This window comes from Rhineura floridana, chromosome 2 (assembly GCF_030035675.1).
Source record: "Rhineura floridana isolate rRhiFlo1 chromosome 2, rRhiFlo1.hap2, whole genome shotgun sequence".
Taxonomy (NCBI): Eukaryota; Metazoa; Chordata; class Lepidosauria; order Squamata; family Rhineuridae; genus Rhineura; species Rhineura floridana.
This window is the reverse complement of record NC_084481.1, coordinates 197,862,954-197,890,943: the sequence shown is the minus strand read 5'-3', so window position 1 is coordinate 197,890,943 and position 27,990 is coordinate 197,862,954. Positions and strand designations below refer to the sequence as shown.

The window sequence follows — 27,990 nt, the reverse complement described above, 5'->3', positions numbered from 1 at the left end:
AGTCAGGGGCAGTGCTAAAAGGCTTTAGTTTCCAACTCAGAGCAGTCTTAAAAGCAGGAAGCACGGCTGATGATCCAAATTCTCTCCAAATTCAACCAGCAAAACTGGCTCCAAACCCTTCCTTCTAGCAGCTGAAGGATGTCATGTCCCCAAACTCTGATGAGCATTACATTCCAAAGACTGGACTATTGAGGAACATGATTTCTTTTCTCTAAGACTTTGACCACTCAGGTGCCCATTGACAGTGATCTAGGCAGGCAGCCAAATGCACAATGCCTTGTTCTGGGAAGGGGGAGAACCTTCAAAGGGAAGCATTTGTTCCATGATGCTTACATCCTAATTCAGAATGGGTGTCAGGCATAAAAAAAATATTCAGTGACATGACAGATCCCTATTTTAATTGCTAAACTGGAACAAATTCCAAAATGGAAAACATTCATACAAGCCAATTAGATTTCCTTAGGTCTGCCAAAAGAATGCTCACTTTATTTGTTTACAAATCTCCATCCTCGCTCTTTTTTCTCCATTTCACCATACAGCTATTTATGCATTTAGCTTGCTCTAAATGTCGCTACGGGCTAACTGGGCACGCACCCCAAGGACCCCAATGGAATGGGCACACATTCCTTCCATTTTTTGCGTGTTTAGCATGAAAGTCTGAAGAGGACTTCCAACTGCCTTCACACACACCCCACAGCTCCCACCCCACATACAATTTGGGGATAAAAATGATAAAATATATGTCCAATTTCACTGAAAAGGTGATTTAAAATGTTCAACACTAAGGGGAAGAATAATATTTTCCTACATGAAATTATACCTAAGAAAGAAGAGTATGAACTTTTGCCTTTGCTGCTGCCTAATTTTAGCTTGGCAACAACAGCAGTTGAAGCCACACTTCCCAGTATGTGAAATTCTCTCTTACCACTGTTGGGCAAGAAATAAACCATCATGCAAACAACAAGGTTTAAGGGGGTTGAGCTGATCACATGGAACAACTGTTGTTGCTTCTATGGATGTGAGGTTAAAGATAAATAGAAAAGGGGGGGAAATACAGTGTTATGTGCCTTCAAGTTGATTTAGACTTACGGCGACCCTATGAATCAGTGACCTCCAATAACATCTGTTATAAACCACCCTGTTCAGAGCTTGTAAGTTCAGGTCTGTGGCTTCCTTTATGGAATCAATCCATCTCTTGTTTGGCCTTCCTCTTTTTCTACTCCCTTCTGTTTTTCCCAGCATTATGTTCTTTTCACGTGAATCATGTCTTCTCATTATGTGTCCAAAGTATGATAACCTCAGTTTCATCATTTTAGCTTCTAGTGATAGTTCTGGTTTAATTTGTTCTAACACCTAATTATTTGTCTTTTCACGGTGCATGGTATGTGCAACACTCTCCTCCAACACCACATTTCAAATGAGTTGATTTTTCTCTTATCAACTTTTTCACTGTCCAACTTTCACATCCATACATAGAGATCGGGAATACCATGGTGTGAATAATCTTGACTTTAGTGTTCAGTGATACATCTTTGCATTTGAGGACCTCTTCTTGTTCTTTCATAAATGCCCTCCCCAGACCTAGCCTTCTTCTGATTTCTTGTCTCCATTTTGGTTAATGACTGTGCCAAGATATTGATAATCCTTCACAAGTTCAATGTCCTCATTGTCAACTTTAAAGTTACATAAATCTTCTGTCGTCATTATTTTAGTCTTCTTGATGTTCAGCTGTAGTGCTGCTTTTGTGCTTTCCTCTTTAACTTTCAACTGTATTCATTTCAAATCATTACTGGTTTCTGCTAGTAGTATGGTATCGTCTGCATAATAATTTAAGATATGCAGACGATACCATACTACTAGCAGAAACCAGTAATTATATGAAATGAATACTGTTGAAAGTTAAAGAGGAAAGCACAAAAGCACAATAATTTTATATTTCTCCCTCCAATTTTCACACCTCCTTCATCTTGGTCCAATCCTGCTTTCCATATGATATGTTCTGCATATAGATTAAACAAATAGGGTGATAAAATACACCCCTGTCTCACCCCCTTTTTGATTGCGAACCCATTGGTTTCTCCATATTCTGTCCTTACAGTAGCCTCTTGTCCAGAGTATAGGTTGCACAGCAGGACAATCAGATGCTGTGGCACCCCCATTTCTTTCAAAGCACTTCATAGTTTTTCATGATCCACAATCAATGGCTTTGCTGTAATCTATAAAACACAGGGTGATTTTCTTCTGAAATTCCTTGCTCTGTTCCATTATCCAACATATATTTGTGATATGATCTCTGGTACCTCTTCCCTTTCTAAATCCAACTTGGACATCTGGCATTTCTCGCTCCATATATGGTAAGAGCCTTTGTTGCAGAATCTTGAGCATTACTTTGCTTGCATGGGATATTAAGGCAATAGTTCGATAATTACTCCATTCCCTGGGATCCCCTTTCTTTGGAACTGGGATATATATTGAACGCTTCCAGTCTGTGGGCCAATGTTTTATTTTCCATATTTCTTGACAAATGTTTGTCAAACTTTGGACAGATACAGTCTCAGTAACTTGTAGCAACTCTATTGGTATGCCATCTGTTCCCGGTGATTTGTTTCTTCCAAGTATTTTAAAAGCAGGTTTCACCTCACATTCTAAAATTTTTGGTTCTTCTTTATACGGTTCCTCCATGAATGAATCTGTCATCCTGGCATCTCTTTTATAGAGTTCTTCAGTGTATTGCTTCCATCTTCCTTTTATTTTATTTCAGTCAGTCAGTGTGTTCCCCTGTTGATTATTCAACATCCCTACTCTTGGTTTAAATTTCCTTTAATTTCTCTAATCTTTTGGAGTAAGGCTCTTGTTCTACCTTTTTTGTTGTCCTCTTCTATTTCTTTACAACTATTGTAATAGTTCTCTTTGTCCCTACATACTAGTGCCACATAGTACTTGTTCTGCTCTTGTAAGAAACCAATCCTTTAACGTGGCAGCACCTAAACTTTGGAACTCCCTGCCTATTTAAATTAGGCAAGCGCCTGCACTGTACTCTTTTTGGCCCCTGCTAAATACATTTTTGTTTAGGTAAGCCTACCCACGCATGTAGAAGCTATTATGTTTTTTATCTGCTTTTAACTCATTGTAGGTTTTATTATTTTTATTATTTTGAATGTTTTTAAATACCTGACTTTAACTGTTTTTGCCAATAAATTCATCATTTTAATTAATTCTATAAACCACTCTGAGGCTTTTTTAACTATAAATGTATGTGTGTGTGTATATATATACAGACACACACACACATATATATATATATATGTTGTAAATAAAATAAATAAATATATTTCAGAGTCACTGTGGCCCTGGGGTCTCTTTCCTCTTTTAGGAACAAAGGAATCTGCCTTATACCGACATAGGCAATTGGTACTATCTATGTCAGTACTGATGACATAGACTAGCATTGGCTCTCCAGGATTCCAGGCAATAAGTCTTTTCCAGAGACTGGATTTTGGACCTCCACATGCAAAGCATGTGCCCTACCTCTGAGCTACAGGACTTCCCATTTTAAAAAGTATCTTTTAAAGCTGTTCTTTTCAATCCACTAATGAATGTATAGCATAACTAAGGCACATCATTCATTTAAAGCAGGTTCAACACACATTTATTTTATTTATTTAAAATATTTCTATCCCGCCCTTCTACCCTGTAATAGGGCACTCAGGGCAGCTTACAAAAATAAAATCAGACATGTACATAATAAAATTGTAAGCAGTAAAAAAAATCACAAAAACATTAAAATACATAAAATACAATACACACACACACACACACACACACACATATATATACGTATATATAGGGATTTGAAACACATGAATCCCACAACAGAAACATGAGGGCTGTAGTTTGTTAAGGGTGGTGGGAACTATAACTGTGAAGGGAAAACTACACTTCCCAGGATTCTTTGGGGGAAGTCATGCACTTCAAATGTGAGTTGGATGTGATTTAAATGTATTGTGTGGATCTGCACTATTTCACAAACTTTGCCTGCATATAAATTATTTTAATTACATTTTAAAATTGAAATCAGCTACAATGTTTACTGGGTGACCATGGGCTACTTATCATCTCTGAGCCAAATCTGCCCCTCAGAGTGAAAACAACAGAGGGAGACCATGACCACCCCAAGGAAGAAGGGCACACTTAAAATGTAGAAGAAATAATAATGTACAACCATATGTGAGATCATACTTATCAGGACATAGTATGATTAAATATTTATATAGGGATGACTGTCAAAGTTGTTATTTACAAAACCTGTAAAGATATTTATAGTGCAATCCTATGCATGTTGTTGGATTTTAAATGGATTTATTTCTTGTTGTGAGCCTCCTTGGTTTCCAACTCTACCTCACTGGATTGTTGGAAAGATTCCATATACACATTCTCTGGAGATGTAAAATTACATACACCTCATGTAATAGTTTATTGTCAAGACCAGTTGGTCATTGCAGAACATTAAAAAAATAAAATAAAATTGGTATTAGTTTCCTACAAAATTAAAGCAGTGACACATAGGGAAGGCCTGCCTAATTGCTCTAAAAATGGTTTGGAGGGAAGAGAAAGATTTACAGCACAAACACAATCCTTTGCTATGTCCACTCAAAAGTCCCATTGATTTACAGCACACCATATGCTCAGAGACATGTTACCAAATTCTTCCAAGCTACACAGGAAATTTTTTGGACTGTGAATGACCAACCCAAATTGTGTTTGCATTTTTACAGATTTGTAGGGCAGCACAATATCTCAGACAGGAGGTGTGATCTCCTGCTCCCCTGGTGCATTCAGTACAGCTGCCCAATTTCCCTGCTTTTTAAAGTTTTTAATCTGTCAGGTGAATAAGAGTCTCCTAACAACTCTCAGCACCACAAACTACCCTTCCCAGGCTTCTCTGGGGGAAGCTATGACTATGTGGAATAAATATCTGACATGGGTGTGGCCCCCTGAGTAGCCAAGCCAAACAGGTGTTAGTCTGGCTTTTAGAACACTGATGGTTGGTTCTTACTGTGCTATCATAGAGTCCAATATTAATTTTCTTAATTTAATTAAAAATCAGGGATGCTTTTTTTTTTTACTTTTAAACTGCAGAAGATGACGGTCAGCGAATGGGGCAAGGTCAGTAATAAGATTACATGTACTTTCTGTGAACATGGCTGATTTTTAATTAATTTCAACAAATTATGAGATCACTGACAGAAAAAGTCCAACAAGGGTCTGAATTATTTTACTCATGTTTTATACTTTGTGTCAAGAATAGCTATCTTTGCTAACTTTGGTCAAGCTAAAATGGTTCAGCCAGAGAGAATTCTGGGAGCCTTGTGGATCCCTGGGACACCCCGTTGAGAAAGATCTGCCCTCAGTGCCAGACAGGCAATTTACAAATGTCAAGAAGATGCAACTGAACCTTAGCTGTTATCTCTTATCTGCTTCCTGAGATCAAAAGTCTGGAAGAGGGGGTATTTTAGATCAGAACCCCTGGGTGGGGCTGTCTAGTCCCCTTATCTTCAAAGAAGCTGATCACAGCAGGGGCGCCAAATATAGCTAATCGGCCCCCCTCCCTGTTGACCACTAAACTCCATAAAATGAAGGATGATCCTTCAGTTATTGTTCCCTATTTCCATCTATCTCGACTCGCCTGAAGATTACAGGGAAAACCCATTGGGAACCTGCCTATTCTATTGTGAGTATAGAATCTTAGGTTAGCAAGCTCTTTGTTATGTTCTTTGGTCTGTATTGAAACTCTCACCTTTGTTATGCCAATGCATCTCTCATATTGCGGCTTAGGGCTACTAGCTTTAAAGAATAACTGCTTCTCTCTTTGTATATACCTTTCTTTTCTTTTAATTAAACTACCCTTTTAAATAAACTACCTCCTCTTCGGATGCACACCTTAACATGGTGAGGGGGTTTGAGTGTGTTGAAGAAGCTGAGAGCAATGCCGTCAGGAGTCTAGACCAAGAGGTTAGACTCCTAGCAGGGGCACTCAAGGCGGAATGGTCAAAGCTGAAACACCAGACTAAGATGCATCCAAACTCAGAGGAAGGCAATGGTAAACCACCTCTGAATATCATCTTACTTATCAGTATGATGATACTGGGATTTGATGATTAATTAAGACAGCTTATGGAGAAAAGGGATTCTGTATGTACATATTAAGGGACAGGTTTGATGTATATTATATACTTATAGCTGATCTGTGACAAATCGGAAGTCAACCATTTTATTTTTATTTTTTGTTGTAGTATTGTTATGTTTTTTCTTACTTTGTTTTGTTTGTTTTTTGGAAAAATTTGAATAAAAACTATATAAAAAAAATGAATATCTCTTACCACGAAAACCCTATGAACAGAGTATCCAAAATGCAACACGAGATAGCACTGGAAGAGGAGACCTCCAGGTCAGAAGGCACTCACCGAGCTACTGGGGAAGAACAAAGGACAAGTACAAGTAGCCCTGTGACTAATGACTCAGCTGGGTCAAAGCCGAAAGGAAGCCCAGAGGCTGATGCGCACAGATGCAAAAGGAGAGTCCAGAGTTGTATGACGCACACAATAGGAACATGGAATGTGAGAAGCATGAACCAGGGAAAGTTATAAGTTATAATTTGTCAAGCAAGAAATGGAACGCATCAACATTACAATACTTGGTGTGAGCGAACTAAAATGGACGGGAATGGGACATTTCCAATCAGGCAACTACAAAATATTTTATGCAGGAAATGAGAAATTAAGAAGAAATGGGGTTGCTTTAATAGTGAGAAGTGATGTAGCAAGAGCAATTAGGAGCTACAACGCAAGGTCTGAGCGAGTGTTATCAATGAGATTAAATGGGAAACCTATCAACATAACCATCATCCAAGTCTATGCTCCGACGGCAAATGTAGAAGAAGAGGAATTGGAGAGATTCTATGCAGAAGTACAGGCAGAAATTGATCACACACCAAAACAAGATGTGCTGATAATCATGGGGGATTGGAATGCAAAAGTAGGAAACAGAGAAGAATTAGGAATTGTGGGGAAATGGGGCCTAGGAGACAGGAACAAAGCAGGAGAAAGATATATTGAATTCTGTGAAGCCAATAATTTGTTTCTTACGAACATATTTTTTGAACAACCGAAAAGACGACTATACACGTGGACATCACCAAATGGTCAATATAGGAATCAAATTGGTTATATAATTGGTAGCAGAAGGTGAAGTTCCATACTTTCTGCAAAAACAAGACCAGGAGCAGACTGCGGTACAGATCATGAACTGGTTGTATCGAAAATCAGAGTAAAACTAAAGAAGACCAACAAAGCAATCATAACGCCAAAATACAATTTAAATAACATCCCAGAAGCATATAAAGATCAAATAAGGAACCGGTTTGAAGCTTTAAACTTAGTTGACAGAGAACCAGGAGAAATATAGAATGAAGTCAGAGACGTTATAAGAGAAGAATGCAAAAAGACAATACCTCTAGTTAAAAAGAGAAAAAGACCCCAATGGATGACTGAAGAAACTCTTCAAATGGTTGAAGACAGAAGGAAAGCAAAAGCAAAAGGAGATAGAAACACAGTCAGAACACTAAATGCAACAATACAATAAGAGAACTATTACAGTAGTTACTGTATAGAAATAGAAGAGGACAACAAAAAGGGTAGAACAAGAGCCCTTTTCCAAAAGATTAGAGAAATGAAAGGGAAATTTAAACCACGAGTAGGGATGTTGAATAATCAACAGGGAAACACACTGACTGACCGAGATGAAATAAAAGGAAGATGGAAGCAATACACTTCTGTATACACTTCACACTACTGTACACATGGACATCACCAAATGGTCAATATAGGAATCAAATTGATTATATAATTGGTAGCAGAAGATGGAGAAGTCTCATATTTTTGCAAAAACAAGACCAGGAGCAGACTGCGGTACAGATCATGAACTGGTCGTATCGAAAATCAGAGTAAAGCTAAAGAACAACAACAAAGCAATCATAATGCCAAAATACAATGTAAATAACATCCCAGAAGAATATAAAGATCAAATAAGGAAGAGGTTTGAGGCTTTAAACTTAGTTGACAGAGAACCAGAAGAATGATGGAATGAAGTCAGAGACATTATCAAGGAAGAATGCAAAAAGACAATACCTCTAGTTAAAAAGAAAGACTTCAATGGATGACTGAAGAAATTCTTAAAATGGTTAAAGAGAGAAGGAAAGCAAAAGGAAAAAGAGATAGAAATGTGGTCAGAACCCTAAATGCAACAATTCAGCGACTAGTATGTAGGGACAAAGAGAACTATTACAATAGTTACTGTATAGAAATAGAAGAGGACAACAAAAAGGGAAGAACAAGAGCCCTGTTCCAAAATATTAGAGAAATGAAAGGGAAATTTAAACCAAGAGTAGGGATGTTGAATAATCAACAGGGGAACACACTGAATGACCGAGAGGAAATAAAAGGAAGATGGAAGCAATACACTGAAGAACTCTATAAAAGAGATGCCAGGATGACAGATTCATTCACGGAGGAACCATATGATGAAGAACCAGAAATTTTAGAATGTGAGGTGAAAGCTGCTCTTAAAATACTTGGAAGAAACAAATCACCAGGAATAGATGGCATACCAATAGAGTTGCTACAAGTTACTGAGATTGAATCTGTCCAAATTTTGACAAAAATCTGTCAAGAAATATGGAAAACTAAAGAATGGCCCACAGACTGGAAGCGTTCCATATATATCCCAATTCCAAAGAAAGGGGATCCCAGGGAATGCAGTAATTATTGAACTATTGCCTTAATATCCCATGCAAGTAAAGTAATGCTCAAGATTCTATAACAAAGGCTCTTGCCATATATGGAGCGAGAAATGCCAGACGTCCAAGCTGGATTTAGAAAGGGAAGAGGTACCAGAGATCATATCACAAACATACGTTGGATAATGGAACGGAGCAAGGAATTTCAGAAGAAAATCACCCTGTGCTTTATAGATTACAGCAAAGCCTTTGACTGTGTAGATCATGAAAAACTATGGAATGCTTTAAAAGAAATGGGGGTGCCACAGCATCTGATTGTCCTGCTGTGCAACCTATACTCTGGACAAGAGGCTACTGTAAGGACAGAATATGGAGAAACTAATTGGTTCCCCATCGGAAAGGGTGTAAGACAGGGGTGTATTTTATCACCCTATTTATTTAATTTATACGCAGAACCAGAGCTTGGAAAAGTTACTTTTTAAAACTACAACTCCCATCAGCCCCAGCCAGCATGGCCACTGGATTGGGCTGATGGGAGTTGTAGTTCAAAAAAGTAACTTTTCCAAGCTCTGCGAACATATCATACGGAAAGCAGGATTGGACCAAGAAGAAGAAGGTGTGAAAATTGGAGGGAGAAACATCAATAATTTAAGATATGCAGACAATACCATACTACTAGCAGAAACCAGTAATGATTTGAAACAAATACTGATGGAAGTTAAAGAGGAAAGCACAAAAGCAGAACTACAGCTGAACGTCAAAAAGACTAAAGTAATGACAACAGAAGATTTATGCAACTTTACAGTTGACGGTGAGGACATTGAACTTGTCAAGGATTATCAATATCTTGGCACAATCATTAACCAAAATGGAGACAATAGTCAAGAAATCAGAAGAAGGCTAGGACTGGGGAGGGCAGCTGTGAGAGAACAAGAAAAGGAAGGGATTCTGAGGAACTTCTGCAGGAAGGGATTCTGAGGAACTGAGACAAATACTGGTAACGAGAGAGGAAGTTCTAGGCTTAATGGACAATATAAAAACTGACAAATCACCAGGCCCGGACGGCATCCACCCGAGAGTTCTCAAAGAACTCAAATGTGAAATTGCTGATCTGCTAACTAAAATATGTAACTTGTCCCTCAGGTCCTCCTCCGTGCCTGAGGACTGGAAAGTGGCAAATGTAACGCCAATATTCAAAAAGGGATCCAGAGGGGATCCCGGAAATTACAGGCCAGTTAGCTTAACTTCTGTCCCTGGAAAACTGGTAGAAAGTATGATTAAAGCTAGATTAACTAAGCACATAGAAGAACAAGCCTTGCTGAAGCAGAGCCAGCATGGCTTCTGCAAGGGAAAGTCCTGTCTCAGTAGCCTATTAGAATTCTTTGAGAGTGTCAACAAGCATATAGATAGAGGTGATCCAGTGGACATAGTGTACTTAGACTTTCAAAAAGCTTTTGACAAGGTACTTCACCAAAGACTTCTGAGGAAGCTTAGCAGTCATGGAATAAGAGGAGAGGTCCTCTTGTGGATAAGGAATTGGTTAAGAAGCAGAAAGCAGAGAGTAGGAATAAACGGACAGTTCTCCCAACGGAGGGCTGTAGAAAGTGGAGTCCCTCAGGGATCGGTATTGGGACCTGTACTTTTCAACTTGTTCATTAATGACCTAGAATTAGGAGTGAGCAGTGAAGTGGCCAAGTTTGCTGACGACACTAAATTGTTCAGGGTTGTTAAAACAAAAAGGGATTGCGAAGAGCTCCAAAAAGACCTCTCCAAACTGAGTGAACGGGTGGAAAAATGGCAAATGCAATTCAATATAAACAAGTGTAAAATTATGCATATTGGAGCAAAAAATCTTAATTTCACATATATGCTCATGGGGTCTGAACTGGCAGTGACCGACCAGGAGAGAGACCTCGGGGTTGTTGTGGACAGCACGATGAAAATGTCGACCCAGTGTGCGGCAGCTGTGAAAAAGGCAAATTCCATGCTAGGGATAATTAGGAAAGGACGGTATTGAAAAGAAAACAGCCGATATCATCATGCCGTTGTATAAATCTATGGTGCGGCCGCATTTGGAATACTGTCTACAGTTCTGGTCGCCTCATCTCAAAAAGGATATTATAGAGTTGGAAAAGGTTCAGAAGAGGGCAACCAGAATGATCAAGGGGATGGAGCGACTCCCTTACGAGGAAAGGTTGCAGCATTTGGGGCTTTTTAGTTTCGAGAAAAGTCGGGTCAGAGGAGACATGATAGAAGTGTATAAAATTATGCATGGCATTGAGAAAGGGGATAGAGAAAAGTTCTTCTCCCTCTCTCATAATATTAGAACTCGTGGACATTCAATGAAGCTGAATGTTGGAAGATTCAGGACAGACAAAAGGAAGTACTTCTTTACTCAGCGCATAGTTAAACTATGGAATTTGCTCCCACAAGATGCAGTAATGGCCACCAGCTTGGATGGCTTTAAAAGAAGATTAGACAAATTCATGGAGGACAGGGCTATCAATGGCTACTAGCCATGATGGCTGTGCTCTGCCACCCTAGTCAGAGGCAGCATGCTTCTGAAAACCAGTTGCTGGAAGCCTCAGGAGGGGAGAGTGTTCTTGCACTTGGGTCCTGCTTGTGGGCTTCCCCCAGGCACCTGGTTGGCCACTGTGAGAACAGGATGCTGGACTAGATGGGCCACTGGCCTGATCCAGCAGGCTCTTCTTATGTTCTTATGTTCTTATGTCCTCAAATGTAAAGATGTATCACTGAACACTAAAGTCAGGATCATTCAGACCATGGTATTTCCGATCTCTATGTATGGATGTGAAAGGTGGACAGTGAAAAAAGCTGATAACAAAAATCAACGCATTTGAAATGTGGTGTTGGAGAAGAGCGGATGCGGATACCATGGACTACAAAAAAGACAAATAATTGGGTGTTAGAACAAATCAAACCAGAACTATCACTAGATGAATGATGCAACTGAGATTATCGTACTTTGGACACATAATGAGAAGACATGATTCATTAGAAAAGATAATAATGCTGGGAAAAACAGAAGGGAGTAGAAAAAGAGGAAGGCCAAACAAGAGATGGATTGATTCCATAAAGGAAGCCGCAGACCTGAACTTACAAGATCTGAACAGGGTGGTTCATGACAGATGCTCTTGGAGGTTACTGATTCATAGGGTCGCCATAAGTTGCAGTCGACTTGGAGGCACATAACAACAACAACCCTTTTATAAATGGTGTGCATTACTTGAAACTAATGATTCTAAATCCAGTCTTTGATCGCTGGACGCTACTGATTACTGTTGATTAATCTGGGTTAATCCCCTTGGAACTCACGTAGCTCTCTGAGATCCCCCTTTCTCAGAGAAAAGAGCAAGAAAAAGAGATGGTGGCAGTTACTACCATGAGCTTAATTCTGTAGGAGGGAGAGTTTGCCTGGGAAGCAGAGACCCAAGGGAGTTGGGACTGTTCTCAGAAGCAAAGAACCCCCCCTTGGGGTGCTGAGGGCAAGGGACCCCCAGGGGGCATTCTTTGACAGAGAACTTTGGATTCTCTGATTGTTTTCTGTATCATCATGAAAACTTAGAGGGTTGTTAAGCAAGCATTTCTAGGTTTAGGTTTCATAAGTTTTTGTTTCAAAATGAGCTTATGTGAAACAGCAGAATGGCATGGGGGCTATTTTCAATTTATCATGACAGATTGTGAAAATCCATGTTGACTATACTAGGGTTGCCAGGTTCCTGGTCTGAGACTGATCCTTTATCTTTGGGAGAAGAGAAAGTCAGCCAAGTGCAGGTGTTCCTCTGTATCTTTAAAAGTTGTGCAGGAGGAAGGAAGAATTCCACCTTGTGGTTTTTCTCATTGGTGTTGCAAGAACACCTACACTTGGCTGACTTTCTCTTCTGCTAAAGATACAAGATCAGTCTCAGGCCAGGAACCTGGCAACCCTATATAGTACCTGGCTCCTAAAGAAGCTAGGAATTCCTGGCAGAGCTTGGAAAAGTTACTTTTTTTGAACTACAACTCCCATCAGCCCAATCCTGTGGCCACGCTGGCTGGGGCTGATAGGAGTTGTAGTTTTAAAAAGTAACTTTTCTAAGTCCTGGCTTCACACAATGCAATTTGTGACTCTAATTTGTTAAGCTCCATCAGAGTCATGTTTCGTTTCTACACTTTTCTTACTCTATAGCTTTTTTACTGACACTGTGGGTAATGTAGTTCATCAGCACAGATATCTGGGAACAGTGCCCTGTAGTGACATGCTCGATCTACTCGAGCAGCTTTCCCCAATACCTTCTGGATATTGTAGTCCTCTCTGCTGCTCTTATGAGCATTGCACTGTCTTACCATAGGGCGATGTCTCTTCGAGATCAAAGGGCTGTAGGCTCAATTGCCTTGATCCTATATTTCCAGTTCCAGATTGCTGTTCGCTGAAACTTCCATGTGAGGGGCAAAAGTGTAGAAGCAGATAGACATCATTGTAAAAACAGGATGGGTTGGCGACTGCCTTTCATTGCAGTGCTAGTCAACAGTGGCATATTTTACCAAAACATGGGATCGCACCTTTTTAATTTAGCAGGCTCCCCGTGGTGAAGACCCTGTGTACTTCAATAGGGAACCGATAGTAATGTGTTTTGCTTTTCCCCCTCTTTGGGCGTGAGGACGCCGAACTTGCGGCTTCCTCCTCGTCATCTGAGTGGCCGCGAGGTGAACAGTGACGCTAGTCTCAGCATCGGAATCGGAGGATTTCATCCAATTCGGAGAGGCCATGTCGAAAACGGAGGAACCAATGAAAACTCGCGGCCTTCAATGCCAAGCAGCCAATAGAAGCTCAGCTGGTGTTGACGGTAACTGAGGCGGTGCCGCCTCATTGGCTGGCCATGCGGTTGCTTAGTGGGCGGGGCGGAGAGAGAGCCAGGGCTTCCTCACGGCGCGGCGGAACTGGTGTCGCTTCACTGGGGGAAGAATCCTGAGCCGAGATGGAGTTGCCCAGGCGGGTCACACCACGGTGGCTGCTGCTCTTGTGGGCCGCGGCGGTGTTGTTAGAGAGTGTCAGCCCTGCTGCCACTGGTCAGTAATGAGGATTCTGGCGGGCCTCGCTTTTCTGGGGCCGAGTTTTGCGAGGGGGAAGTGGAGGTAGGTGGGTGGGTGGAAGGAGTGACAGGCGCTTGGGGTGAGGGCAGATAGAAATGTCTTCACCACAAGGAGGTGGGGGGAGAGAGAAGCCGGGGACTCTTTGGAGGCAGCCCCCACCCCTGTCTTCTAGGAGCAGCATCATTTCAAGTTCTTATGTACTGCCTTTCAGGGCAAACCCTCTCCCACAAGGCAGCGTATAAAAAAAAATTAGCTTCGTATGTTTAGCTAATTTAACCTCACGTGTATCGTACGTTTCTGTGTATATTGCATTTATGTATATAACATGGTGCTTCCAATTTTACAGAACAATACACGTTGCAAACGAGAGACCTGCCTGGCTTCCCCCATTGCCCAGAGAAGGAGCAGCTGCATACAGCTAGCTTGCGTGTTTGCTTCCCTCGGTCCTGAATGCTTATAAGAATTTTGTAGCTATTATGCTTTCTTTTGCACCATGGCTTTAGATTGTAAGCCTGAGGGAAGGGACACTCTTATTGATTTCTCTAAGCTGCTTTTGGCTGAAGAGAGGGGCAAAAATACTTTAAAATGGGGCCTGTTCTAGCTTAGGTGCATCAAGAACACACTCTTGGTCCAGGGCTCTTTTTCTTTCTCCTTGGCAGCCCTAAGATAATTTTTAATTAAAGTATGGTTGATGTCCTTGTTTCATTCTTGCTCCCCCCCCCCAAAAAAAATGACTGGACCAGGTGTTATGCTGTGCAGCAGTGTAACACATTTCATATTGCATGAATTGATAAGGTTTTTCCCCCTGACTTTCATGCTTTAGTCCTGTTGTTTGTATACTGCTATCACCTACCCAAAGTAGTGCAGGGCTTAGAGAAATCTCTTTCCAGTGTAAGCTTTCCGTGTGTGCCTGATCACATTTAAATGCATTTGTTAGAATGTTGGACTACGACATGGGAGACCAGGGTTCAAATCCCCACACAGCCATGAAGCTCACTGGGTGACCTTGGGCCAGTCACTGCCTCTCAGCCTCAGAGGAAGACAATGGTAAACCACCTCTGGGTGCTGCTTACCATTAAAGCCCTATTCATAGGGTTGCCATGAGTCGGAATCAACTTGAAGGATTTCCATTTCCATGTGCACTAGCACATTTGAGTTTTTTCAAAAAGGACCAACAATCAATGACCAGGCAGGCCCATGTGCTTGGATTTTAGGAAAGGGAGGCGTGGCTGGATCCTTTTGTAATGATCCCTTCAGCTACTGTTTTCAGAAAGATACAGAAGGTCCATGAGGGGAGGGGGAGGTTTCACTAAGAGCCTTGTTGTCTTTTCCCACCTCGTAACTGATGTGTACTAATAGTTGTATGTGGGGGGCAAATGCATTTAAACTTGACCAAATGTGCACATGGAAGACGTGTCTGGGTAAGGGTTTCCTTTTAACTAATTTTTGTTCCAGTAAGGTCTGTGTCTATGGTTTGAACAGCTGATGGAGAAGGCCATAGACCCAGTTGTCTTAGAATGTGGGCAATTTTAACTAGCTGGCAAGCCATTAAGCCACCTGTGCCTGAACAGTGGGAAAGGGCAGTGGTTTTTTCTGCAAGATATTTATGTAACTGAGGTAGGTATCCTAAAATTTTGGCACCCAAGTGATTGCTTCATGTGCCTCTATGGTTCAGTTGTTCCTGTGGGTGAGGTGCCAGGAGGCTGGGTGCATCAGTGGATCTCAGTTGCTGGCGATGGCCATTACTTGAATGAAACATGGTGGATAACATTTGAAGTTTGGAATAGGAATTAGTTGAGCAAGAGGGAGGAGTACAAATGAGTTGAATTGAGCAAGGTAAGTGCACCAAAGAGCATGAATGAATTGAAAACTCATGATAGGTGGTGCTCAGATATTCATGTCACTGGTAGGTGGGGCAAAGCATTTATTTATTTAATAGAATTTGTATACCACTTGAGTATAAAAACCCCTTTAAGTAGATTACATAAAATATTGATGAAAGTCAAAGCAAATTAACCCAACCCAAATTAAAATATAAATAAAACCAGCAGTTAAAAAGTATACATTATAAGATAAAATTATCAATTAAAATAAACATAAACTTTACATATCTAGGTAGACTTACCTAGACAAAAGTTTTTAACGGACACTAAAAACAGTACAGCAAATGTGCCTATCTAATGTCAGTGGTCAGGGAGATCCAAAGCATAGGAGCTGTCATAATGAAGGTTTAATTGTTTACAGGTGAATTAACGTTATGTGGCACTTCTAAAAGTGCCAGTTCCACAGACCAGAGTGATCAGGTGGACATATGAGTTATGGTGATCCTTCAAGCAAACTGGTCCCAAGCTGTTAAGGACTTTATATGCTAATAGGAATCCCTGGAATTTGCCCAGTAACAAATAGGCAGCTAACGTAGATCTCTGTGCATTGTACAGAGATGATGTCTGGGTTAGTAGGTGGTAATGTAGCTGGGGAAGTCAAAGGCACTGGAGTGTGTCTGCACATTGAGCTATTTGGGCATAGCCCACTTTGCATAAAATGTGAATGCAACATTTTAAAAACAAACGAATTCCACTGAGAATTAAAATGTAATACATAGCTAAAATAAGAATAGTTGGTACTCCCTCCTTCATATGGATTTATAATTTGATCTGGGTCTCTTTTATTCCTACCTTCAGAGCCAAGCTAACAGTTCTTGCATGTTAACTAATCTGGGGGTTCAAACAGGATGTGGTACAAGGGGAACAGCTGCAGCACTGGGGGCCTGGAGAAGACCTGCCCTGGGAGTGAGTGTCTGAGCAGCTGGGTGCTGGGTGCTTGCTCTTCTGAGTTGCTGTCTCTTGAGACAGCTGAAGTCCCTGGTAAGTGCTGCAAAGACTGGGACCCCCTGCCTGACCCTGGCTCCAGAGAGAGAGGCTGCAGTTAATCTTGCAGCCTCTTGCATCAGCTCCTGGCGGGGTCAGGAGGCATAAAAGCTCAGCTGCCCTTAGGCGGCAGGTCTGCTGCTGGCTGGTCCCTTTGGGAGTCCCGAGGACGAGGGCACTACCCCCTTCTATTTCTTTTTTTAACCAATCTAGAGGAGTTTGGTAGCGGGGAGGGCGTATGGCACATGTGTAGCTACTGCACAGGGTGAGAGGCTCTGCAGTGAACTGAATGATAGGATAAAGTTGCCAGCTGCCTTCAGAGTACGAGTCTGCAACTAGCAGAAGGCTGGCCCTCCCTGGGTGTGAGACGGGGGGGAATAGATGTGCCCTGTGTGAAAGATATTAAGTGGATCTGACTGTTCCCAATTCTCTCAGAGGCCTACTAAAATAACTGGCTCGGGTAGGTTTTGTTGGCAGGCTCTTGTTGGGTCCATATACGGTGTTCAGGAGGAGTCTTAGTAAGGAGGAACATGGGTGATGCCACTCCAATTTCAGTGATCATGGGTAGAGGGAAGTATAGCCATGGGGAGGTGGTACTACCATAGAAGATGACGGCAAAGATATCTGCACCTTGTTCCTCGCTCCCACTCCTCTCGTGGATGTGTTCCTTGTTGCTCATCAGCTGTGCCCACTGTTCTGTGTGTGTTGTTCAACAGCAGATCGTACACAATAAGACCACACTCATCCAGCATTTAATCGTGGATGAAAGTGCCGATTTGGTGTGCATTACTGAGACCTGGGTGGGTGAGCTGGGAGGAGTTGATCTGACCCAGCTTTGCCCACCTGGATACTCGGTGCAACACCAGCACAGGCTGCAGGTTCAGGGGGGAGGAGTTGCTGTGGTCTACAGAACTTCCATCACTGTCACCAGGAAACCACTCTGTCTTAGAGATGGCTGTGAGGACCTGCGCCTGGTGTCGGGCCATGGAGACAGTAAACTAGGGTTTCTGCTGTTGTACTATTCACCCTGCTGCCCAGCAACTTCTCTGACTGAGTTGGCAGAGACCATCTCTGCTGCGGTATTGGAGGAGCCCAGAACAATAATCCAGGGTGATTTCAGTGTCCATGCTGAGGCTGCTTCTAGTGTTCCGGCTCGGGACTTCATGACTTCCATGATGACCGTGGGGCTGTCTCAAGTTGTCAGTGGCCCGACACATAGGGCAGGGCACACCCTCGACTTGGTTTTTGCTCCAGATAGAGGAAGGGGTGATCTGGAAATGGGGGTGGTGGATGTCACCCCATTATCATGGTCAGACCACGTCCCGATGAAGTTTACACTTAGGGCTCCGATCTTCCCCTGCAGGGGTGGTGGACATATTAAGATGGTCCACTCCCAGAGACTAATGGAATCCACAGGATTCCTGAATGCCCTGGGGGAGTTCCCAGTAGATGGAGCAGGTGACCCTGCTGAAGCCCTTGTCATGCTGTGGAACAGCAAGGCACATCAGGCTCTTGACACAGTTGCCCCCGAGCACCCTCTCCAGCATTGTGGGGCCGAGTTTGAACCTTGGTACACCAGTGAGCTAAGAGCAGTGAAACAGGCTAGACGATGGCTAGAGTGCAAGTGGTGAAAGATATGCTCTGAGGCTGATCGGGCATGAGTAAAACATAACCGTACCTACTGTATGGCAGTGAGGGCAGCGAAGAAGGCCCACTTCTCTGTCACCATCAAATCCTCAAGTAGCTGTCCAGCGTATTTCTGTATTGTCAGGGGTCTGTTGACATCAACTCCAGGAAATGGAGTTTTAGACCCTTCAGAGGCTCACTGTGAGTTGTTTGCAAGGCACTTTGAGGGTAAAGTTGCTTGCCTCCATAGCAATCTTGATGCCCCATCTACATCTACTGTAGTCCCCAGTGAGGTGTCCAGTGCAACATCTGCTGCAAATTCTTGGGAACAGTTTCAGTTGATGTGGCCTGATGACATAGACAAGGTTCTTGCGACGATGCGGCCAGCAATGTGTCCTCTTGACCCTTGCCCTTCATGGCTTATTAAAGCTTGCTGAGGGGGTTTGACCAAGTGGATCCAGGGTGTGGTCAACATATCATTGCGGAAGGGAGTTGTTCCAGCAGCCCTGAAAGAAGTGGTGATCTGACCGCTCCTGAAAAAGCAACAATTACCGACCGGTCGTAAGTACCCCTTTCCTAGGGAAAGTGATTGAGAGGGTTGTGGTGCAGCAATTGCAAGTACTTTTGGCTGAAACAGATTCTCTTGACCAATTCCAGTCTGGGTTTGGTCTTCGTTAAGGGACTGAATTGGCCTTGGTCGCCCTGATGGATGACCTTTATCAGGAGAAGCAGGGGGAGTGTGACCCTGTTACTCTTATTTGATCTGTCAGTGGCCTTTGATACCATTGACCATGGAATCCTTCTGCACCCACTTGGTGAGATAGGTATTGGAGGCACTGTTTTACAGTGGTTCCGATCCTATCTCCAAGTTCGTTTTCAGAGAATAGCATTGGGTGATTGTCTTTTGGCCCCCTGGCAGTTGTGCTGTGGAGTTCTCAGGGTACCATCTTGTCCCTCATGCTGTTTAACATCTATATGAAGTCCTTGGAAGTGGTCATCAGGAGATTTAGGGCAAGCTGTCAGCAATATGCTGATGATACCCAGCTGTATTTCTCTGTAACATCTGAATCAGGAGAAGCTGTGCAAGCCCTGGACTGCTGCTTGGACTCAGTGGTGGGCTGGATGAGGCCCAATAAACTGAGTCTGGATCCTAGCAAGATGGAGGTGCTGTGGGTTGGTGGTTCCCGAGTTCAGATAATTGGTCAGGTGCCTGCTTTGGATGGGGTTGTACTCCCACTGAAAGAACAGGTCCGTAGTCTGGGGGTGCTCCTGGATTCATCTTTGTTGCTAGAGGCCCAGGTGACCTCGGTGGCTAGGAGTGCCTTTTACTAGCTTTGGCTGTTAAGACAGTGTCTGTTTCTGGACCCGGGATAGCCTGACCACTGTTGTCCCATGCACTGGTAACCTCCAGGCTGGATTACTGTAATGTGCTCTATGTGGGGCTGCCCTTGAGGTTGGTCCAGAAGCTGCAGCTGGTGCAAAATGCGGCAGCAAGACTGCTCACTGGGGCAGGGTATCACCAACATGTCACCCCGTTGGGGAATGAATTGCACTGGCTTCCCATTAGCTAACAGGCCAAGTTCAGGGTTCTAGTTTTGGTGTACAAAGCCCTATATAGCTTGGGACCAGGATGCGTGAAATGCCGTCTTATCCCTTATATACCTAGTCGATCACTGCACTCTGCAGGCAAAGGCCTCCTACAGATACCATCTTATAAGGAGGTCCGTTCTGCACAACATAGGAAACAGACCTTTAGCGTGGTGGCACCGACCAATTCCCTCCCCTTAAATATTAAGCAGGCGCCATCTCTGTTATTTTTTCCGTGGCTATTGAAGACCATCCTCTTTCAACAAGCCTTTTAAGTTGAGACCTTATCCCAGTCTGCGTCTGTGTTGGAATTGCTTTTTAATATCTTTTTAAACCGTCTTTTTTTAAAAGATACATGTTTTTAAACCTTTTTTAAGAATGCTTTTAAAGATGTTTTGTTTTAATATTTTTTAAAGTCTGTTTTATGATATTTAAAAGTGTTTTTAGTGCTTTTGTTTGCTGCCCTGGGCTCCTACTGCATGGAAGGGCGGGATATAAATCAAATATTAAATAAGTAAGAGATAGTACGTAAACTCTGCCTACAGAGTAGCAGTGTGTCCTTTCTTCTTCCATTTGTATAATGATGCCGATTTATGTGCAGGAGTCTTGTGTAACAGGAAGCTGGTTCCTTTTTTGTGCTGCAATCTTACGCACATTTACTTGGGAGTAAATCTCATAGAACACTGGAACTTACTTCTGATTAAATATACATCTGATTGTAGTGTTGGTGTGCAAAATGTTCTGAGCTCCTCGTAAGTCAGTTGTGCCACAAAGAATCAAGTGTCTTACCTGGGAAAGGCTTTTTTGGGGGGTCCTTTTATTTTCCTCTCCTATTTAACAAAATGGGGTGATTCTAATTTTTCAGTAATTTCAGTTAGTCAGAAGATGAGGGTGTCAAGTTTGTTTATTTTCTGAAACTTGCTCTTCAGTTTTGTAAAGTTTATGACGGAAATCTATCAAAAGCTGAAGTATATTAAGAAGGTACCTCTGGGTTACCACTTGGGTAAATAAGCCTAAGGTGGAGAAGAACATAGAGAAGCATTTAGAGGAGAATGAACAGCAGAATCTTAACCATGTCTGCTCAAAATTAAGTCCTGCTGAATTCAGTGGAATTTACTCCTGGGTTAGGATTGCAGCCTAAGTAGGTGGCTTGCAGGAATGGTTACTGAGTCACTGGGAAGAGAAGCATTAAAGAGGAAATCTAGGAAATTAGCCCTTCTGTTCAGGTCTATCAGAAAAATTGTATGGCTGACAAAAATAATTCTACACTGTTTAGCCGTCTTCCTGCCCCATCCTGGTAGCTTATATTTTCGAAATGTGATATCACTGTTCTACCCTTTACTGTTGGCACACTCTCCCAAACACCATGATCCACAAGGAAAGCTAGTTGTAAGGTTTCTTGTTTCTTCACTCACAGCAGCAGCTTTGGTAGGAGCAACAAGTGGAACCAAATCTGAGCCTAGATGGTAGAGACAATGTACATGCTTATTTATTTCTGTTTAACAGGATTAATATACTGCTTAATCATAAAAAGTGATTAATGTAAAATGTAAAATATATATTAAAATTACCAATAACATGGGATATTATAAAAAAAATTAGCCCCCAAATTTTCAGAATAAAATCAGCAGTGTTAAAAATATGCATTATTAAATAAAATTGCATATTAAAATACATGTCAAATTTACACCTCTGAGTGAGCTTGCGTAGACAAAAAAGTTTTTATCGGACACTGAAAACATGCAGCCAAAGCACCTGCCCAATATCAGTGGGCAGGGAGTTTTAGATGTTGGGCAGCTTCTGCTAGGAAGATATTCGTGTTCACTGGTTCCAAAACTCAAACACACTAACAAACTGTTGAGCCAGAAAGATCTTTGAACTGCTGTTTCCATAGTGGTAACTTTATTTAAGAGTAATCTTCGTGGACAAGTGTCCTGTTTATTTTTATTTGTATTTCACTTGGTTGTAAACAGAACCTCTAAATAGTTCACAAGAAATAAAACAAACATTAACATTGTCAATAAAATACAATTTTATATTCAGTGATACCTAGAGGCTGCTATAGACCCTTACCCAGGATATGGCATGGCTTGGAGCATAGGTATTTAAATGCCAATTGAGGATTTATTTTGGAATTGGATATTGACAGATGGCCTCCTAATAGAGCAATTCAACCCAGAGGAAGGCAGCGAAAGTTGTGCCGGAAGAGAAGCTGGTGTAAAGTTCTGCTACATTCAGTTGCCATTCAGGAGCTTCTGGGTTGGCTGAACACTGGCTCAGCCAAAGGCTGCTTGCAGGGACCAGAAAGTAAAAGCCTGCTCTCCCAAATACCCCTGCCAGGAAGTAAGCTTTCTCTATTGACTTTTATTGAAATTATTTTCTTAGACTGACATTTTTCCTGGCATAACTTTTGCCTAGATTGGGACCTGCAGATGTGCTCTGAACATGAGTTGGATGTGGCCTAAGTCCCCTCCCCTTGGCCCCTCCCCTAACACACCCCTTTTTTGGACCTTATGCTGGCTTACATCAGCTCCACTTGCACCAGCCCCAGCTGAGCTGGTTGGGTCCCAGCTGAGCCCAGGTTAAGGGACTTATGCCAGTGTAGCCCAGCTGAGCTGGGACCCAGCCAGCTGAGTTGGAGATCCACTGCATCCAACTCCCCTCAGCCCAGCATAAATGCAAGTTGGATTGCGCCCTTAGTCACTAAGACAACAATTTTATTGCATCTTAGCCTATTAGTATCTCAGTCCCCAAAGCAGGAACTGGATCTGGTTACTCTGGAGAAGAGAGGAAACAGTATATTCAACCATATTTGGTGGAGTTGTCCAACGATGTTGGGAGTGATATTTTTTATTAAGATTTTTAGCAGTGTAAGTTGCTGGGTACCATAGTTTGGGGTGCTTAATATTGTCAATAAGACACCTTTCATTACTTGTATAGAGGGGGATTTTTATCATATAATGGTAGCCAATATTTTTTCATTTCTTTCTTGAGGTGGATACGAACATTTTGATGTGACTTTGATCTGCAGTTTTCTACAGTCGATGCTGATCTTCATGCTTTAAGTTCAGATAGGGAGGTTTGAGCTTATATTGTGTGTGTTTTTCTTGTTTATGTTAATAATTTGTAAAACTTATTGATTTCCATGGAAGACATTTAAGCATGCTTTACCCTCCAGAAGTTAACTTACTTAGCTTTTGCAGGATCATTATAACACTTTTAAAAAAGATCCTTTATGGACACTTAAGGTGCATCTTACCATCAGTCTTCCCCTGCAATAGAAGTCTTTCATGGAAAGAATGGGAACAGCTATGCCAATGATAGGACAACGTTGGTTAAATGTTATTGGCAGAATGCATAATCCATTCTCCCAATGTGGTTCCGTGTCCTGGTCCTGTGAGCAACTCTGTCAGTGCCGCACATCACAAGTCAAAAAGGAAGGTCACTGCTTATCTCAACCAAGTCAAAAACAATTTGTCTCCAGCAAGTCAAAAACAAAGGGTGCTTATCTCAACCAAATACATTAGTAGTTGTGTTAAACTAGCCATCTGCACTTTTTCCACAAGTATTTTTTAGAATAACCAGTTCTGTGAAGCCAAGGAAAAGAATCCATCAAGGTTGCTAATTTTTTGCAGGCAGTATGTTTCAGGGTTCTCTGTTTCTCCTTTACAATGACCAAGACACTAAAAAGCATAGGAGTACAGTATATCCAAAGAAGTCATTGTGCTTACAGAACTGCTTCTGCTCACACAGTGGAACTCTTCTCCCTTTCTTCCCTCCTGCCCCTGCAATCTACTCCAGAGGGTTGAAGGAATCCCCAGAACAGATTGGGGGAGGAGCAGGTGCAAATGACATAAGGAGGGAGGAGCAGTTCCATTGCATAAGTGGAAGTCATTCTACAGACACAATTACTTCATTGGATCAACTTGTATTTTTAATTTTTAACACACTATCCTCCAGTTCTCTGGCACAAGCGTTTTAACACATGCCAAGTTTAAGTTTTTTTATGCTAGCGTTTCTCCACAGAATATGACATTTTTATTTAAGGAGGGGGTAGATATAGATTTACTCTACAATCCTTATGTACAGTTCATAAGGTCATACACATGGTGATATCCCACTAAATCATATTCACAATCAACCCATTGAAATCAATGGGGTTAAGTTGAAGTTCATTAGTTTCAATGGGTCTGTTCTGAGCCTGACTTCATTGGATATCACCCAAAGTATATAAATAGAGGCCAGTTCCAAAACTGCTGCAAAAGACAAGGCAGAAATCTGGAATTGGCTCTTGATATTCCGGAATGAGTGTGGTTAATTCTTGCTTGGTTTACTTCCTTGAGCATAGTAACATGCTGACAAAAACCCACGATGAGTTTGTAAGCATTGGTCACCTCCTCCTGCAGGAAGCTGGCTCATAAAGCCTTTCTGAGATGGCAGCATAAGTTTCTGCCCCCTTTACTCTTTCTGGAAATGTGGAATCGGAGACCTTTGCTACTTTGGCCTTAGAGGTAATTTGTCCATTTTTGTTCAATTTAAGTTATTTATTTGAAATAAAAAATACATTTCAAGTTCAAGTTGGCTCTGTCCCCCAAAAAAGAAAAATCCCAATAGGTACAGAGAGAGAGAGAGAGACTAAACAGAACAACTATAAGGTGCCTTTTGAGACTCACCTGGAGGACGGGAACCTCTAAAATTAGCTGAAAACTTGATAGTGGAATAAAATATGGTGGATTGTAACCATGTGTTTATTATATTAACTTTCTTTGAAAATTTTCTCCGGATGCTTAAAAGTAGGAGTTGATGTCATACCCTTAATTTCCCAGAATGCATACCTTTTGAGTTATGCAATCCAGCCAATGAATTTTGCAGAAATAAGTAATAATCATTTTAGCTTGGATTTCCATTTGGAAAACAACTCAGAAAATTAATACTGATAGTTAGTAATCTTTTAATTTTCTCATGGCAACCCTTAATTGACATTTCTCCTTATTTAAGAATATTATCTCATTTAAGAATATTATCAAAGTAAGCTTCCAAGTAGCAGTAAATTAATATTCATAAATCTGGGTTCCTGGTATTTTAAATTTACTCTTTTTTCCATCTGTTATCTAGAAGTTCTGCACCGGGAATAGTAAAGGAGTCCAAGAGGTCTTTCCCACTGATTCACAAATTAGTTGCAAAACTTAAAGGGAAAACTAGTAAACACAATCTGTTTTTCCCCTTGCTTTGGAAAGAACATCTATTTGCTGACAATCATCTCTGTTTGTGTACAACTTAATACAGAGCTTGTTCCTTCAGAGAGATGTTAACATGATGCAATGAGAATGAAACACTGCTTGCTTCACTCTTAAAGATACAAATGAAAATACACTCACCAGTTCTGGAAATTCAGTGGGTTCAGCTTAAAACAACGTTTCCTCCTTGCTTTCAGTTGCTCTTCCAAACCACAGTGCTAACTTAATGGGCAGTTTTATATTTAGTTATTTTCACAGGATCCTGATATCTCTCTATGTGTTATCTTAATACTAGTGCTGCTTAAATATGGAATTTAATGGAATCACTTCAGGTTCATAGTTGTAGGGCACGTATATTTTCAAAGAAAAGTATACCGACATTGCAAGTCTTGAGCAGGGTTTTTACTAATATAGGTAGAGCTATTCATTAAAAATCTTGATGAAATCATTTCACTAGTGATTTAGGGCATAATCCCACTTGCATTTATGCTGGGCTGAGAGTTGGGTGTGGTGGATCTCCAGCTGAGCTGGCTGGGTCCCAGCTCAGCTTGGCCAAGCTGGCGTAAATCCCTCAGCCTGGCTCAGCCGAGACCAGCGCAAGTGGAGCCAGTATCAAGCCTGAAAAAGGCATGTAGGGAGTGTGTCAGGGGAGGGGACTTAGGCCACATCCAACTCATGTTCGGAGTGCTCCTACAGGTCCCAATCCTAGAAAAATTACACCAGGAAAAAGTTCGGTTTAAGAAAATAATTACAATAGAAGTCAATGGAGAGGGCTTGCTTTCCGGTAATGGTATTTGGGAGAGCAGGCTTTTACTTTCTGGTCCCAGTGCGCAGCTCCCGGCTTAGCTGGCATTCAGCCAACCCAGAAGCTCCTGAATGGCAATTGGATATGGCAGGACTTCTCTTGCTGCAGCACAACTTACGCTGGCCTCCACTGAGTTGGTTTCCTCTGCCCCATTGATAACATCTAATAACATGGTAGGGTTTTTTTCCCTGAGCTATTTCTAAATCTCATCCACAAAGATTAAAATGACTGGCTTCGCATTTCTTGCTTTTCCTGAATAAGATCAAACCAGAGTGCTCACTACTAACCTGCAAACTTTATGAAAACAGATAATGACACGCTGTGTCCTCTTTTGAAATGCTGTTTCTCAGCTCTTCTATTCTTATTCATTGCTGTAATATCTGGAAAAACAATTTTTAAAAACTTCAGTTTAACTGGTTGTTAAGACTGATCTTTCAATTCTGTATTTATTTCCCAATTTTGCCTGCAGTTGGATAACCTGTTTTTTTACTTTCATCTTCTAACTCTTTTTCTTGAGGCTTCCGTTAAGAGGTCCTCCTGTCTCTTCCCCTTTGTCCTCTTCCACTTTTTCCATTGCCAGAGTTTTATTTCCTGCACAATACTTTCCTTCTTTACTCTTAAAGAGTTTGTTCCTTACTGGCTATTAAATATTCTTGTTCTCTTCTAAGAATTTAAAACACATTTTCCCCATATTACTATTGGGTTGTGCTTTGTCAAAAGAATGACAGAACAATAATAAAAAGAACAAAAGACATAATTCAGGACATATGGTGAAAGGTGTTTGATCTCTTCAATATATAATCTTGATTTATTCAAGTCTAGAATTGTCATCTGAACAGGGTGGTTCATGACAGATGCTCTTGGAGGTCTCTGATTCATAGGGTCGCCATAAGTCGTAATCAGCTTGAAGGCACATAACAACAAGTTATAATAGTCTTTACCAGCATCTCTAGAGACATAAAGTGTGACCTTTTCATGTAACTGATAACTTGGTAGAGAAGACATCAGCATATATTAGTCTCTTACTTAAATGGGTGGCATAACCTACATGTTGCAATAATGTTAATCTCTCTACTACTGCCCAATCTTAGCAATATTTTAAAAATATTAGCAGTTATAGGTAAAATATCTAACAGTGTATTATTTCTAGAATATTCAGTGCACTAAAGAGCCTTAGGATGTCTACACATTGCAGAGATTGAACACCAATATTTACAAACAGATTAAACTATAGAGTGACATTTGGGCTGGGAGAAGAAATGTTCTCTGTATTTGTTGAGCACCTGATTTATTCATACATTTTTGAAATTGTAAATAGTATTCATTTAAACACAGGCTTTGTGTGCCTTATATTATCCAGGGATTTTCAGTTCTGTTCAATAAAACATAGATAGCTTAATTCTATCTAACTTCTCTTAAAATACTCTTCTTTAATTTTGCAGATGAAGAAGGAACTCAAGAGGAACCCTTTGAATCAAAGGTGAGTACAGAATCTCCTCATGTGTGATTGTTGCAGTTGAAAAACACTGTGAATGTTCTGATTGCTAATACCAGCAGATTCTTATCCTTAAGAGCATGCACTTTATGCTACTTGTGACAAAAGACTTCATTTATGGTGTAGGGAGGACTGCTTTAAAACTTGAATGGTTATCTTTTTATATAGCGCACCTTGAACTATAACTAAAATTACTTGGATACCTTGGCAGAGGGCAGAAACAGTACTTTCAACTTGGAGTAAAAAACAATGGGTGAGATCCAGCATAGCATGAATGGGGGTCCACTCGCACAATGGAGCTTCTCCATCCTCCCCATTCCACCATGTGTGATCTGCTCTGGAGGGTTGGGGGACCCTCGAGAGCAGAATCAGGGGAGGAACGGGCTTCAAAAATGGATGTCCTCTTGCACAAGCAGACGGACATAATTGGATCTCACCCAAACATTATTTAGGGCTGGAGTAGATTAGTGTAGTGGGAGACATAT

At 41.4% G+C, this 27,990-nt stretch overlaps 1 protein-coding gene across 1 annotated transcript in view; it reads left to right on the top strand.

Annotated features, from left to right (window-relative positions):
- The first annotated feature begins 13,656 nt into the window (after positions 1-13,656).
- SEL1L (SEL1L adaptor subunit of SYVN1 ubiquitin ligase) overlaps positions 13,657-27,990 on the top strand; it is a 53,502-nt gene continuing 39,168 nt past the window's right edge. Inside the window, exons 1-2 of the mRNA XM_061611894.1 lie at positions 13,657-13,864; positions 27,453-27,490. Coding sequence (XP_061467878.1) covers positions 13,774-13,864; positions 27,453-27,490 — 129 coding nt within the window. The 5' untranslated portion in view covers positions 13,657-13,773. The remainder of the gene's footprint in view (positions 13,865-27,452; positions 27,491-27,990) is intronic.